The sequence below is a fragment of the Leptodactylus fuscus genome, chromosome 1 (assembly GCF_031893055.1).
Source record: "Leptodactylus fuscus isolate aLepFus1 chromosome 1, aLepFus1.hap2, whole genome shotgun sequence".
NCBI lineage: Eukaryota > Metazoa > Chordata > Amphibia > Anura > Leptodactylidae > Leptodactylus > Leptodactylus fuscus.
This window is the reverse complement of record NC_134265.1, coordinates 207,175,097-207,189,550: the sequence shown is the minus strand read 5'-3', so window position 1 is coordinate 207,189,550 and position 14,454 is coordinate 207,175,097. Positions and strand designations below refer to the sequence as shown.

Here is a 14,454-nt window from a genome sequence, read left to right as displayed (position 1 = left end):
CATACATCTGACCCCCCCCCCCCCCCCCAAAAAAAAAAAAAAAAAAAAAAGATACCCTAAGCATCTCCGTACAAGGAAATATAAATAGTTACTGGTGTAGAACAATTTTTTTTACAAAGCTTTTGATTTTTGTGAAGGGGTTAAAATGGAAATAAAACCATAACAGACATTAATCTAGTGCGCATCCCTCGGGCAGCGGCCAGGCTCTGGTAACACCAGGCTCAGTTGTCGGAGCACAGTAACACCGCCCCCCTGTCACAACCGCCAATGCCGACATCCTTGCCCTCATTGGCCGCTACCAGAGGACTTTGGCAATTGCAAACCACGCCCCTCACTCTGATAGGCCTGGATCAGCATGGAGGGGCGGGTCTTAGTGGTGCCATGTTGAAATCATTGTGTGGAGGAGCTGGGCGGTCACTGCTGCTCGGCGTTGTGAGCGGAGTGTGCGGCAGAAGAGCTATGGTGAGTGTGTGCTTCTGGTAATGTGTGTTTGCTGGTGTGTGGCGCTCTCTGTGTGCTCCATGTCACTAGTCTAGCCCATAGTCAGTGCAGGTGCGCGCGCGTCACGTGTGGCTCTCCAGCCAGCTCCAGTTCTGTGGCCTGGTAGGGGCAGGCATTGTGTATAGAGGTCGAGAAGCGTTGTACAGAGGTTGTAGGTTTACATAACGCTTAGTCATCGGGATGGCGGTAGTCCTGAGCTGACAGGATGCTGCACATGGGTCACCTCACTGCCCGGCTTCCTTCAGAGGGATTAGGGGGCGATCAGTGGGGCTAAAGCCTTTATGTAATGTGCGAGGTCCGGCTGTCAAAGTCCTTGCTGATCTGCTTAGCCAGCGTCTTCCAGCGACCCTCCCATCTGGAGGCATTTAAAGGGACACCACAGGTTAGCTTATCTCCACCTATAAGGTTAGCTTATCTCCACTTACTGCACTGTCTGCTACATTTAATCAGGGTGTGGACAAGGAGCCAAAGTACAAACTCCCCATTGATCGGTTATGTCACATGTACAGCATTATGGGACCCTTCAAAGGAGTCTGTCAGCAGTAAATTGGTTATAGAGAAAATCCCTGTACCTTGTAGTGAGGAGTCTGTGGTTTCCGAATCTGTTATTTCAGCTCTGGAGCCTTGGTGTGTGCCCTAGCCTGCCTAGGCCTTGCTCTCCGCACTGTTCTCTAAATTTACATGTTACTAATGGAGTGACTTCCATGAAAATAGGGCTACAAATCTGAGCAGGCATATCTGGGAAGGACACTATTACACAAGCTGAGCTCTAGAACACACTTACTGCTGCTGACCCCATGTAACTGTCTGCCATATTACTGCTCCTTTAGGTGTGGGCTTGTACTAATGACCACCTATTGCCAGTGTGCCAAGACAGAGGTGGCTATTAGAGATGAGCGAACACTAAAATGTTCGAGGTTCGAAATTCGATTCGAACAGCCGCTCACTGTTCGAGTGTTCGAATGGGTTTCGAACCCCATTATAGTCTATGGGGAACATAAACTCGTTAAGGGGGAAACCCAAATTCGTGTCTGGAGGGTCACCAAGTCCACTATGACACCCCAGGAAATGATACCAACACCCTGGAATGACACTGGGACAGCAGGGGAAGCATGTCTGGGGGCATAAAAGTCACTTTATTTCATGGAAATCCCTGTCAGTTTGCGATTTTCGCAAGCTAACTTTTCCCCATAGAAATGCATTGGCCAGTGCTGATTGGCCAGAGTACGGAACTCGACCAATCAGCGCTGGCTCTGCTGGAGGAGGCGGAGTCTAAGATAGCTCCACACCAGTCTCCATTCAGGTCCGACCTTAGACTCCGCCTCCTCCGGCAGAGCCAGCGCTGATTGGCCGAAGGCTGGCCAATGCATTCCTATGCGAATGCAGACTTAGCAGTGCTGAGTCAGTTTTGCTCAACTACACATCTGATGCACACTCGGCACTGCTACATCAGATGTAGCAATCTGATGTAGCAGAGCCGAGGGTGCACTAGAACCCCTGTGCAAACTCAGTTCACGCTAATAGAATGCATTGGCCAGCGCTGATTGGCCAATGCATTCTATTAGCCCGATGAAGTAGAGCTGAATGTGTGTGCTAAGCACACACATTCAGCACTGCTTCATCAAGCCAATACAATGCATTAGCCAGTGCTGATTGGCCAGAGTACGGAATTCGGCCAATCAGCGCTGGCCAATGCATTCTATTAGCCCGATGAAGTAGAGCTGAATGTGTGTGCTAAGCACACACATTCAGCACTGCTTCATCAAGCCAATACAATGCATTAGCCAGTGCTGATTGGCCAGAGTACGGAATTCGGCCAATCAGCGCTGGCTCTGCTGGAGGAGGCGGAGTCTAAGGTCGCTCCACACCAGTCTCCATTCAGGTCCGACCTTAGACTCCGCCTCCTCCGGCAGAGCCAGCGCTGATTGGCCGAAGGCTGGCCAATGCATTCCTATGCGAATGCAGACTTAGCAGTGCTGAGTCAGTTTTGCTCAACTACACATCTGATGCACACTCGGCACTGCTACATCAGATGTAGCAATCTGATGTAGCAGAGCCGAGGGTGCACTAGAACCCCTGTGCAAACTCAGTTCACGCTAATAGAATGCATTGGCCAGCGCTGATTGGCCAATGCATTCTATTAGCCCGATGAAGTAGAGCTGAATGTGTGTGCTAAGCACACACATTCAGCACTGCTTCATCAAGCCAATACAATGCATTAGCCAGTGCTGATTGGCCAGAGTACGGAATTCGGCCAATCAGCGCTGGCCAATGCATTCTATTAGCCCGATGAAGTAGAGCTGAATGTGTGTGCTAAGCACACACATTCAGCTCTACTTCATCGGGCTAATAGAATGCATTGGCCAGCGCTGATTGGCCAGAGTACGGAACTCGACCAATCAGCGCTGGCTCTGCTGGAGGAGGCGGAGTCTAAGGTCGGACCTGAATGGAGACTGGTGTGGAGCGATCTTAGACTCCGCCTCCTCCAGCAGAGCCAGCGCTGATTGGCCGAATTCCGTACTCTGGCCAATCAGCACTGGCTAATGCATTGTATTGGCGTGATGAAGCAGTGCTGAATGTGTGTGCTTAGCACACACATTCAGCTCTACTTCATCGGGCTAATAGAATGCATTGGCCAGCGCTGATTGGCCGAATTCCGTACTCTGGCCAATCAGTGCTGGCCAATGCATTCTATTAGCTTGATGAAGCAGAGTGTGCACAAGGGTTCAAGCGCACCCTCGGCTCTGATGTAGCAGAGCCGAGGCTGCACAAGGGTTCAAGCGCACCCTCGGCTCTGATGTAGGAGAGCCGAGGGTGCACTTGAACCCTTGTGCACCCTCAGCTCTGCTACATCAGAGCCGAGGGTGCGCTTGAACCCTTGTGCAGCCTCGGCTCTGCTACATCAGAGCCGAGGGTGCGCTTGAACCCTTGTGCACACTCTGCTTCATCAAGCTAATAGAATGCATTGGCCAGCGCTGATTGGCCAATGTATTCTATTAGCCTGATGAAGTAGAGCTGAATGTGTGTGCTAAGCACACACATTCAGCTCTACTTCATCGGGCTAATAGAATGCATTGGCCAGCGCTGATTGGCCAGAGTACGGAACTCGACCAATCAGCGCTGGCTCTGCTGGAGGAGGCGGAGTCTAAGATCGCTCCACACCAGTCTCCATTCAGGTCCGACCTTAGACTCCGCCTCCTCCAGCAGAGCCAGCGCTGATTGGCCGAATTCCGTACTCTGGCCAATCAGCACTGGCTAATGCATTGTATTGGCTTGATGAAGCAGTGCTGAATGTGTGTGCTTAGCACACACATTCAGCTCTACTTCATCGGGCTAATAGAATGCATTGGCCAATCAGCGCTGGCCAATGCATTCTATTAGCGTGAACTGAGTTTGCACAGGGGTTCTAGTGCACCCTCGGCTCTGCTACATCAGATTGCTACATCTGATGTAGCAGTGCCGAGTGTGCATCAGATGTGTAGTTGAGCAAAACTGACTCAGCACTGCTAAGTATGCATTCGCATAGGAATGCATTGGCCAGCCTTCGGCCAATCAGCGCTGGCTCTGCCGGAGGAGGCGGAGTCTAAGGTCGGACCTGAATGGAGACTGGTGTGGAGCGACCTTAGACTCCGCCTCCTCCAGCAGAGCCAGCGCTGATTGGCCGAATTCCGTACTCTGGCCAATCAGCACTGGCTAATGCATTGTATTGGCTTGATGAAGCAGTGCTGAATGTGTGTGCTTAGCACACACATTCAGCTCTACTTCATCGGGCTAATAGAATGCATTGGCCAATCAGCGCTGGCCAATGCATTCTATTAGCGTGAACTGAGTTTGCACAGGGGTTCTAGTGCACCCTCGGCTCTGCTACATCAGATTGCTACATCTGATGTAGCAGTGCCGAGTGTGCATCAGATGTGTAGTTGAGCAAAACTGACTCAGCACTGCTAAGTCTCTGCATTCGCATAGGAATGCATTGGCCAGCCTTCGGCCAATCAGCGCTGGCTCTGCCGGAGGAGGCGGAGTCTAAGGTCGGACCTGAATGGAGACTGGTGTGGAGCGATCTTAGACTCCGCCTCCTCCAGCAGAGCCAGCGCTGATTGGTCGAGTTCCGTACTCTGGCCAATCAGCGCTGGCCAATGCATTCTATTAGCCCGATGAAGTAGAGCTGAATGTGTGTGCTTAGCACACACATTCAGCTCTACTTCATCAGGCTAATAGAATACATTGGCCAATCAGCGCTGGCCAATGCATTCTATTAGCTTGATGAAGCAGAGTGTGCACAAGGGTTCAAGCGCACCCTCGGCTCTGATGTAGCAGAGCTGAGGGTGCACAAGGGTTCAAGTGCACCCTCGGCTCTCCTACATCAGAGCCGAGGGTGCGCTTGAACCCTTGTGCAGCCTCGGCTCTGCTACATCAGAGCCGAGGGTGCGCTTGAACCCTTGTGCACACTCTGCTTCATCAAGCTAATAGAATGCATTGGCCAGCACTGATTGGCCAGAGTACGGAATTCGGCCAATCAGCGCTGGCCAATGCATCCCTATGGGAAAAAGTTTATCTCACAAAAATCACAATTACACACCCGATAGAGCCCCAAAAAGTTATTTTTAATAACATTCCCCCCTAAATAAAGGTTATCCCTAGCTATCCCTGCCTGTACAGCTATCCCTGTCTCATAGTCACAAAGTTCACATTCTCATATGACCCGGATTTGAAATCCACTATTCGTCTAAAATGGAGGTCACCTGATTTCGGCAGCCAATGACTTTTTCCAATTTTTTTCAATGCCCCCAGTGTCGTAGTTCCTGTCCCACCTCCCCTGCGCTGTTATTGGTGCAAAAAAGGCGCCAGGGAAGGTGGGAGGGGAATCGAATTTTGGCGCACTTTACCACGTGGTGTTCGATTCGATTCGAACATGGCGAACACCCTGATATCCGATCGAACATGTGTTCGATAGAACACTGTTCGCTCATCTCTAGTGGCTATGTCTTACTGCTTCCTGGGATTTTTAGGCATATTGACTAAAAGTGGGCATAAGTCGGCTTACTGATGCACTTTGGATTGTTTTATATGGCAGCCTCTATAAGGCCTTATTATAGAACAATTAACTACTCTACAAGGAGTGAAATGATCCTATGTCGGGGTATGTTCCCACAGGATTGAGATGCAGCTCTTTTAGTGTGAACAGCCACCAAATAATGTTTTTTGTGCTGTGGCAGTCAAGGCGAACTCGAGGCTCCTTCATAACTGGATGACAGCCATGGTCAGACAAGTGTTGTAAGAATCTTCTGAGGGTAAATCACATCTGTGTTGAATGCTTTGTAGGAGACACAGGGGGACCACTAAAATAGTGGATTCTTATGGAGCCCCACAGACCTTACTGACTGTAATGGGGTCTGTCAGGTGTCATTTCTTAAAAAAAAAAAATCTACATGGGGTTTTTGTCCACTGACTTTAGGCTAACACCGCAACCTAGAGTCTGATGCAGATGTGAGTTTAGCTTAATCCATGGTGAAAGCTGGTGACTGCTTCTGTATAAAAGTAAATATGCAGAGAACTATAGAATATCAATAACTGTATTACTTAAAATGTCTTACTTTTCAGCCAGTAACTTTTTTAGACTCCACATCCTTGGTAGAAATGCTGCTGGCTAACAGCAGAGTTCATTGCAAAAGGTGAAATCCACAGTGTTTACTGTGTAAATAAACATGATGTCCCTAGGTCAATGTTTGCATGTATTGTTAGTTTTTATTTGTGGCCAGACACTGGCTGAGACCCCGGTACACATCTGCGTTCAGGGAGTCCATTTGGGCGCCCCTCCCCCTTCCGAACGGAAACCTATATGCATTGAAAAGTGGTTACCTTCAGGAAACCTGTGGACACCATAGACTATAATGGGGTCTGTGTGGTTTCTGCACAAAACATGTGGAGAGAAAAGTGCTCCTTGCAAGACTTTTCTCTGCGCATGTTTTGTGCAAAAACCACACAGACCCCATTATAGTCTATGGGGTCTGCGTGTTTCCGAGGTAACCACTTTTTAAAGCGTGTAGGCATGTTCGGGGGGGGGGGGGATGTCACCAAATGGAAATCACGAACGCAGATGTGAATAGGGCCTCAGATTTAGTAAAATCATGCACTTTGCTTGTGGTGAAGTATGCTGTGGCCTGGAAGTGCTGGAATCTGGCTGCACTGATCAACTACTCCTCATTCCCCTGGTTCACACTAGCAGAGCTGGACCGCTAAGCCAGTGGTTAAACACATTGCTGGATCCCATTGGCTGGAATAGTGTCCTCCATTTTCAAACTGTAAAGGAGAAGTGCAACGTACAAGGCTTTTTTTTTTTTTTTTTTTTTCCTCTTCTGATTTTTGGCAGTCTCTGCTACAGAGACTCTAGTGCAGATGTGGACCCAGCACTACCCTGTGTTCCATGACTGACTTTCACCCCAAAGCTCAATCTGTGTGTTGGCCGTATTGTCCAGCCTGAATATCATGTCTGGAGAGTGTCCTAGCTTTATAGTGTCTATGATGCCAGGAGTCCCTGCCTTCCAGCGACATACTGTCCCATACGATAATCCTATATATATATATATATATATATATATATATATATATATATATATATATATATATATGTATGAATTCAGGGTTACACTACTATTTATCACTCTCCTGAACCTCTTTCAAGGTCCATACACAACACTGTTAAGGGAGATGAAAAGGCTTCCATTGCTTTTATATTTTGACTGAATCCATGGCTGTGGGTGATAGCCACAGTGACTCACTGACCATTGAAATGTTATGCTGATGTGAAACAGTTGGACGTTTGTGTTTTGGGTTTTTTTATGCATGAATACAGTCTTTATTTTTTTTGTACAATGCAAACCTCTGTTGTCTTCCAGACTCTCCAAGCCTGTGTAATAGCTCTGTGGCTCATTGGCTTATCTAAGGTTAGATGGCTTGTACCATGGATTGATCTGCTTAAATCATGGAGGCGTTTCTCTTTTTAGTGCCTCAGCTGAGTCAGTACAGTTCTGTATTATGAAGCCCCAGGCACTCCACGTGCCACCATCATCTTCTAGCCTACAGCAATGCTTAAAGGGGTTGTCCGGGATAAAATTGAATTCCTACACTAATCTAAACCTTCCTTTTGCCTACTTTCTAAATTACATAGATGTTCTGTTTCACAGTTTCTGGTAACAGAACATCACCAATAATACACAATTAATTTCTAGATTTGCTTGTCGAGACTTGCACAAACACATTTCCTTATGACACTAATAACATTGGCTGTTTGTTTGCAGTGTGCTCAGGTGGATGAGTGGAAGAATGCCAAGACCATTTATGAATTCTCTGCTACAGACATTGATGGCAATGTAGTGTCTCTTGAGAAATACAGGTATTTTTCCTTTGCTTCTTAGTGTTGGTGTATGTGCCAAGCCTTCCATTGGTCTAGCCTGAGCTGCTGATCAGGAACTGCTTGTTGCCTTAATGTTTTCAGTTTTAGGCTGAAGCCCCACGTTGCAGAAGTGCATCCTTTTCTTTTTTGTTGCAGTTTTTTGAGCCAAAGCCAGGAATGGATTGAGCAGAAGGTAGAAGTATACGAACTTCCTATATATTCCCTATTCCTTTTGTAGCCATTCTTGGCTTTGGCACAAAAAAAAGCTGCATTTCCACTACGTGGGGTTTTAGCCTTAGAGAACTCTTCATGGGTTTGGGCACATGCAGTTCTATATACTGCTGGAAAGCCGATAGTGCGCTGAATTCAGCGCACTGTCGGCTTTCCCGATCTGTGCCCCGGGTAAAGAGCTATCTGTCCCGGTACCGTAGCACTTTACTGTCAGAAGGGCATTTCTGACAGTCTGTCAGGTACGTCCTTCACAGCAGCGCCTATTGCGCTGTACAGTGTGAGCGGGGAGGAACGTCCCTCTCCCCTCCTGATTAATACTCGTCTATGGACGAGCACTGTGAGCAGAGGGAGGAGGCGTTCCTCCCCTCTCACACTGTACAGCGCGAAGGGAGGGGGCGTTCCTCCCCGCTCACACTGTATAGCGCGATAGGAGCTACTGTGAAGGACGTTCCTGACAGACTGTCAGAAACGCCCTTCTGACTGTAAAGAGCTATAGTACCAGGCCTGATAGCTCTCTACAGGGGCACAGATCGGGAAAACCGACAGTGCGCTGAAACCAGCAGTATATAGAATTGCCTGTGCTCAAACCCATGAAAGGTCCTCTTTAAGGAGAGTTCTGCTCTTGTCCTATTAAAGTAACTTTCTAATCTTTTCTCTCAGGGGCTTTGTCTGCATCATTGTAAATGTTGCATCCAAATGAGGAAAAACTCCTGTAAACTACACTCAGCTTGTCAGTCTTCACGCCAAATATGCTGAGAGAGGTTTACGCATCATTGGGTTTCCTTGCAACCAATTTGGTAAACAGGTACAGGCTGTTTTCCCATTTCAAATGTCTTAGCCAGACTCTCCCATCTATTCCTCCACCAAGTCTGTGTTTACTGTGCATATTATATCTTTTATCTTGACTGTGTGGCATTGAACTGTGCAAAAAAAAAAGTCTTTCATTCATTGAACTTTGTGATTTTGAAATAGAGGGAGTATGTGTGTGTTGTGTTTTGTTTTTTTGGTATATTTTCTGTGATTTTTTTTTTTTTTTTTTTTTTTTTTTATTGAAATTTTTAACAAAATAAAGAAATAAGTACATAGGCAGCTGCCAAAACATTAGATAACAGTCAGTGCAAAAACCGGTCAATAAAGGCGGAAAGAGGGAGTATGTTTAACCTTTTATTGATGCTGTTTAGTTTGAGCATTAAAATTTTTTCTGGGCTAAACTTGCTGCAGATCAGCTCTCATGCACTGGAATGCAAGCTAAGAAGCAGTGGTTCAATTCTACACTGAACAGAGCTTTTTGCTTCCTGCTTTATTCTGCATACCAATATATTGATGACCCATCCTAAGAAAAGACTAGTATTTTCTTAGCACCCATAACTGTACCAGAGAGAGGAGGATCCACCTCCAAGGACAGGAACGTAGTGAAATGCAGCAAAAAAAAATTAAAACTTTGCAGAAATTAAGTGTAGCGGAAACGCATCACAAGCATTTTTGAAAATGCAGCTTTTCCACTGCAGATTTTTTTTTTTTTTTTTTTTTTTTTTCTCTGCAGTGTGTGGTGAGGATTAGCCAGAATCTCATTCACTTTATAGGCACTGTAATATGTAGTGTTTTTTGCAATGTGGGGTTTCATCCTAAAAGGTCGAATCTGTCATCCCCTGCAGTAGTTTCTTGGCCATGGAGGAGGAAACCTACAGTGCCTGTCTGCCAGGGGATGTTTCTTTATTTTTAGTTTAAGGCCAAGACCCCATGTGGTGGAAACGCAGCGGAAAAAAAGGGACATTTTGCATTCCCTGCATACTAGATGGGTTTTTGGATTCTCCAAACCCACACACTGCAGAAGAATATGCACCGGTTTCAGTACAGTGTTTGGAATATTATATGGTAACATTATGAAGTTCTACACAAAATATCACGCAATGTTCAAAACCAAAGGTCCCAGTGGCTCTCGTGGTCTGTATCTCATGGGGATTCTTCTTCTTTGAGATGAACAGGGATGTTCTAAAGGTAGAACTAACTCTAGCATAAACACATTAAACTCATGGGATAGTCCCTTAGGGGCGTAGCTAAAACATAACTATTAATAACTTGTTTTACAAATAAAGTAGGCCTGATAATAGTTTGTTTTTTGTTTTTTAAAGTCCCATATCCCTAATATTTCCCTGGGGCAATGCAAAAAAAAGTTGTTTCTTATGAAAGAGTTAAAGGAAACTCTATAGTGCAAAGATGTCTCTTCTTTGAGGATATCTCTTCTCTCCCCCCCCCCTTCCCATCCTTCTTGTAAAACTTGAATACTGGCAAATAGGTGAAGACATAGGCCACTTTCTTTATTAATCTCTACTACAAAGTTTGTTCCCTTCACCTGCACTATGGATTTATGAAAATAACTATATTTGTACTTTAATCTAATTTCTATAGACTTCTGTGGTTAGTCTGTGAATGGTATACAGATGATATGCCATCACAGATTTGTCTTTTGAGAAGTACCTTGTATTAGCAGTAAGCATGTGCTCACAGCTGCCTAAAGATAGTATATCAGAGAATTATCACCAAGCTCATATCTTATAGAAGTATACTGAAGCTAAGAAAAATTCTAATGTCTCATTTTCTCATGTAAGGAACCTGGGGATGAAGCTCAAATAAAGGACTTTGCTGCATCTTACAAGGTAGAATTTGACATGTTCAAAAAAATTGATGTCAATGGAGATGCTGCTCATCCTTTGTGGAAATGGATGAAGTCACAACCTAAAGGGAGGGGTACCCTTGGAGAGTAAGTGTCACATATAATGAATATTTTCATACAAGGCTGTCCTGAAGTTAAACTAACTCCCTCAGAAGGATGTTTTTAAAAACTATATATGTTCCAGGCTGTAATACCTGTGTGAGGCAAATACTGCTTACGTTGGGTTCACACTAGCGCCCGGTCTCCGTTTTCAGGTTTCAGTCTTCTGCATGCAGAAGACGGAAAGCTGTCAGACCGGGTCTGGCCGTGAGCGCCAGTGAGCGTTTTATGCTCTCCGCCGCGAAACAGTTTTTTAAAAAAAATCCAGATACAGAGTACTGCATGTCCGACTCTGTGTCCGTTTAAAAAAAAAAAAAAAACGTTTCGCTGCGGAGAGCATAAAACACTCACTGACTCTCACGGCCGGACACCTTTCAAACCCATTCAAATGAATGAGTATGAAAGAGTCCTGCAGGTTTCCATCTCCGGTCCTGTTTTGTGCAAGAAACGGAAACCTGTATGAACGCAGACCAGGCGCAGATGTGAACGAGCCCTTATGGTGTTTGATCTTCCATCTGAGGTTATTGTTCTTTATTCCTGCATTCAGAAGAGGAATTTATCAAGACCATTTCCTATGTTGCCCTTGATCGCGTGTGCCACAGTAGAAATGCGAGTTTTTCATTAAATTGGGCATGTGTCCTGCAGCCTGTGTCCCAAACTCAAATCTGTACCTATGCATGGATTTGTGCCATAATTTATACCAGTTTCTGATGTACATTGTGATGAATCTGCTTGGCAGTAAGAACCCTACCTTGACATGGCTTCTTTACAGAACAATGGTGTATGGCGTGCAAAAATGGCATAAGTCACGGTTATTGTGGATGACTGACTAAAATTGCAACTGCATATTATGTTTTGTTTTTTAAAAAGCGTCTATTAGTTATGGCCAGTTTTCATAACCACTTACATCAGTACATATGTGGCAGACATTAACATGAGTCTACAAAGGTAACAATGTTTAACACTTAAGGCACCATTCAGTGACATGTAACACATTAAATATCAGATTAGGGAAAGCTTGCCGCACTGTTTGTATTTGAAGAGTGACAATAATAATGTGACTTTCTTCGAAAATTCATGAAAACCAGCATATTGCAGGTCGACACTAAAACTAAGTTTTGTGAAACCATATTATGCTGTTGAAAAACTTTGACCATCTTAGTTTAGGCTTGGTGCCTTCATATGATACTGTCTTGTTCTGATTCTCAACACAAGGGGAGTTCTATATATTCTCGATATCGGGGCGATTTAGTAATGATTTTTTGGACAAAGAGGAAAATAATTTTTTTTACAGGTTATTGAAAAGTTAGTTTCCAGATCAAACAAGGTTATGGGGGACTCCATTGAAAAATCTGCTGTATAAACTGGGGTAAAGGGTATAAAATTTATAAAAAAGTTAAAAAAAAAAAAAAAACCCACACCAAAAAAACAAAACTGGGAATCCTGTCAACCCATAGTTTTTGGCGCACAGGTTTTTTTTTTTTCCCTCTTTTCCACTTTCCCTGTACAATCGAATACAGAATATTAAATGGTACCATTATGAAATATAACTTGCCGCACTACCACTACCTTGGTGATGGGGACTGCTAAGTGTTAAATGTTCTTAAATAATCCCTCTCCTTGCTCTGTCAAGTTATGCGCGTATCACATTGAAAGCAATAAGGAAAAAAGCAGCCCATTCATTTCTATGGGGAGCGCACGTATGCCCAATAGATTTGTATATTTTTTTACCCAGAATCCCTAGCGGAGCAGGAATGACTTGTAAGTCTCCGTACGCCTATGTAGGCACACACTCTCCCTAATGTGTATGATTATTCTCTGACCCTATATTTTTCTGCTAATTGGGAAAAATCAGCATCTGACTCCCGTTGAAATGAATGGAGGCTGGTTATAGTCAGATTTTGGAAAATCCACCTCAAATGCAGTGCCAAACTCCTCCATGTTAGCTAAGTCATACCACTAGGTGGTGAGCCGCAACCTCTCCCAAACATCCCGTGAAATCATGCTTCTAGTTAATCTGTAGCTGAAAATTATGCTGCAGGAAACTGTCTATGGTCTTTCTAGTTATCCCTTTTTAATAGTTTGCTCCGCACCTGGTTAAGATTTCTAAAAGAGGAAGAACGGATTTAAGACCACCACTACTCTTATTCTATCCACTCCTGGTTTTTGACTACAACAGTTAAGGGGATACTGACCAGTGTGAGGCTAGAGCTGTATTGTGTCTTCAGACTGCTCCTAAATACATTTACTGTAATAATTACTCACAAATTCTTTTCTTGCTTTTCTAGTGCAATTAAGTGGAATTTTACCAAGGTAAGGTCCTGACCAAAAATATATAGACTAGGACTGCTACTTTCGATTTACTAATGGCTGTTTCTTCTTACAGTTCCTTATTAACAGAGAAGGTTGTGTGGTTAAGAGATTCAGCCCTATGGATGATCCAATTGTAAGTAGTCAGCATTACTTGATTCTTTGTAATAAGCAAACTAGGGAGTCTTTATTATTGAAGGATCTAGGATTGTAAACTCTAATAATGCAATCAAATTAGTTATTTTTATTTAAAAAGAAAAAATTAAAGCAAAGTATGTCACATAAGAACCAGGACCCGTGGAGCGGATTGCACAACAGGAATCTTCAGACAGTGTCAATATAAAAAAGCAGGTCATATCACACAAGCTGGTTCACTGTATAATGATCATTCACCCAGGCTGAGTACCTGGGGAGGCGCTCATATATTCCATCCCACATATATGCATAACGTTGGAGAGGAAATGGTGCAAAAATAAAATAAAGATTATCTTGGCAAGGCCATAGCAAAAACTGAAAGAGGGCTGGTTGATAGGTAAAGTGTGAGAAGAAGATGAAAAGGGAAGCCATATGGGAGGGGGCAAAGGGCACTAAGGTAGAAACCTCACGACAGGCTCCTCAGTGTCTTAAAAAAAATATATAAAAACTTATGTATTCCTTTCTTCTAGGTCATAGAGAAAGATCTCCCAGACCTTCTCTAAGATGTTTCATGTTCCAGCGTCTGACAGTTGAGACCAGTCTTTATTCCCAATAATGATGGTCTGCTTCAAAACCACGAGGGGGAAGCAGACCGGAAGGTGTTTTGGCGTGCACCTGTGGAAAGAGACTGTAACCTGCTGGCAGGACTTAAATCATGAATTAAGGATCACGTTACCTATACAAATAAAACATGAATTCAAGAATTTTCAGTCACTTCCTAATTGTGTATTATATGAATACAACTCTGCAATTCACTATGTACTAATGTATACTGTAGTGCAGTGAGGTGGTGTACTTCTGGGTTGGTCGTTTTATTTTCCCTAATGTTCCCTGTGATGGCACCAAGTAGAAGATGTCCTTTGACCTCTGTAGGAACCGGATCTGAGTTTAATACCTCACTGCGTCCTCCCTCCAGTGTTTCCTGTTCTTACGAGTGTCAGGATGAGAGGGTCTCTCTCCCTCCTCTTGGGTATGGTGGAGGATATTAGGCAATGGGTCTTACTTTGATCTCCCTTCTGTTCCTGATGCGAAGAAAGGCCTCAGAGATAGC

General features: G+C 44.6%; 1 protein-coding gene across 2 annotated transcripts; it reads left to right on the top strand.

The window, feature by feature from the left end:
- The first annotated feature begins 340 nt into the window (after nucleotides 1-340).
- Nucleotides 341-14,107, top strand: GPX4 (glutathione peroxidase 4). 2 transcript variants are annotated; one of them, XM_075282466.1, is made up of 8 exons: nucleotides 349-462; nucleotides 7,398-7,445; nucleotides 7,800-7,894; nucleotides 8,786-8,930; nucleotides 10,735-10,886; nucleotides 13,187-13,211; nucleotides 13,285-13,344; nucleotides 13,874-14,107. In XM_075282466.1, the coding sequence occupies exons 1-8, from the start codon at nucleotides 382-384 to the stop codon at nucleotides 13,904-13,906; spliced, it is 639 nt and encodes a 212-aa protein (XP_075138567.1). In that variant the 5' UTR covers nucleotides 349-381; the 3' UTR covers nucleotides 13,907-14,107. The 2 variants fall into 2 exon arrangements, with proteins under 2 accessions (XP_075138575.1, XP_075138567.1); XM_075282474.1 differs by lacking the exon at nucleotides 7,398-7,445 and having other exon boundaries at nucleotides 341-462.
- The last annotated feature ends 347 nt before the right edge of the window (nucleotides 14,108-14,454 follow it).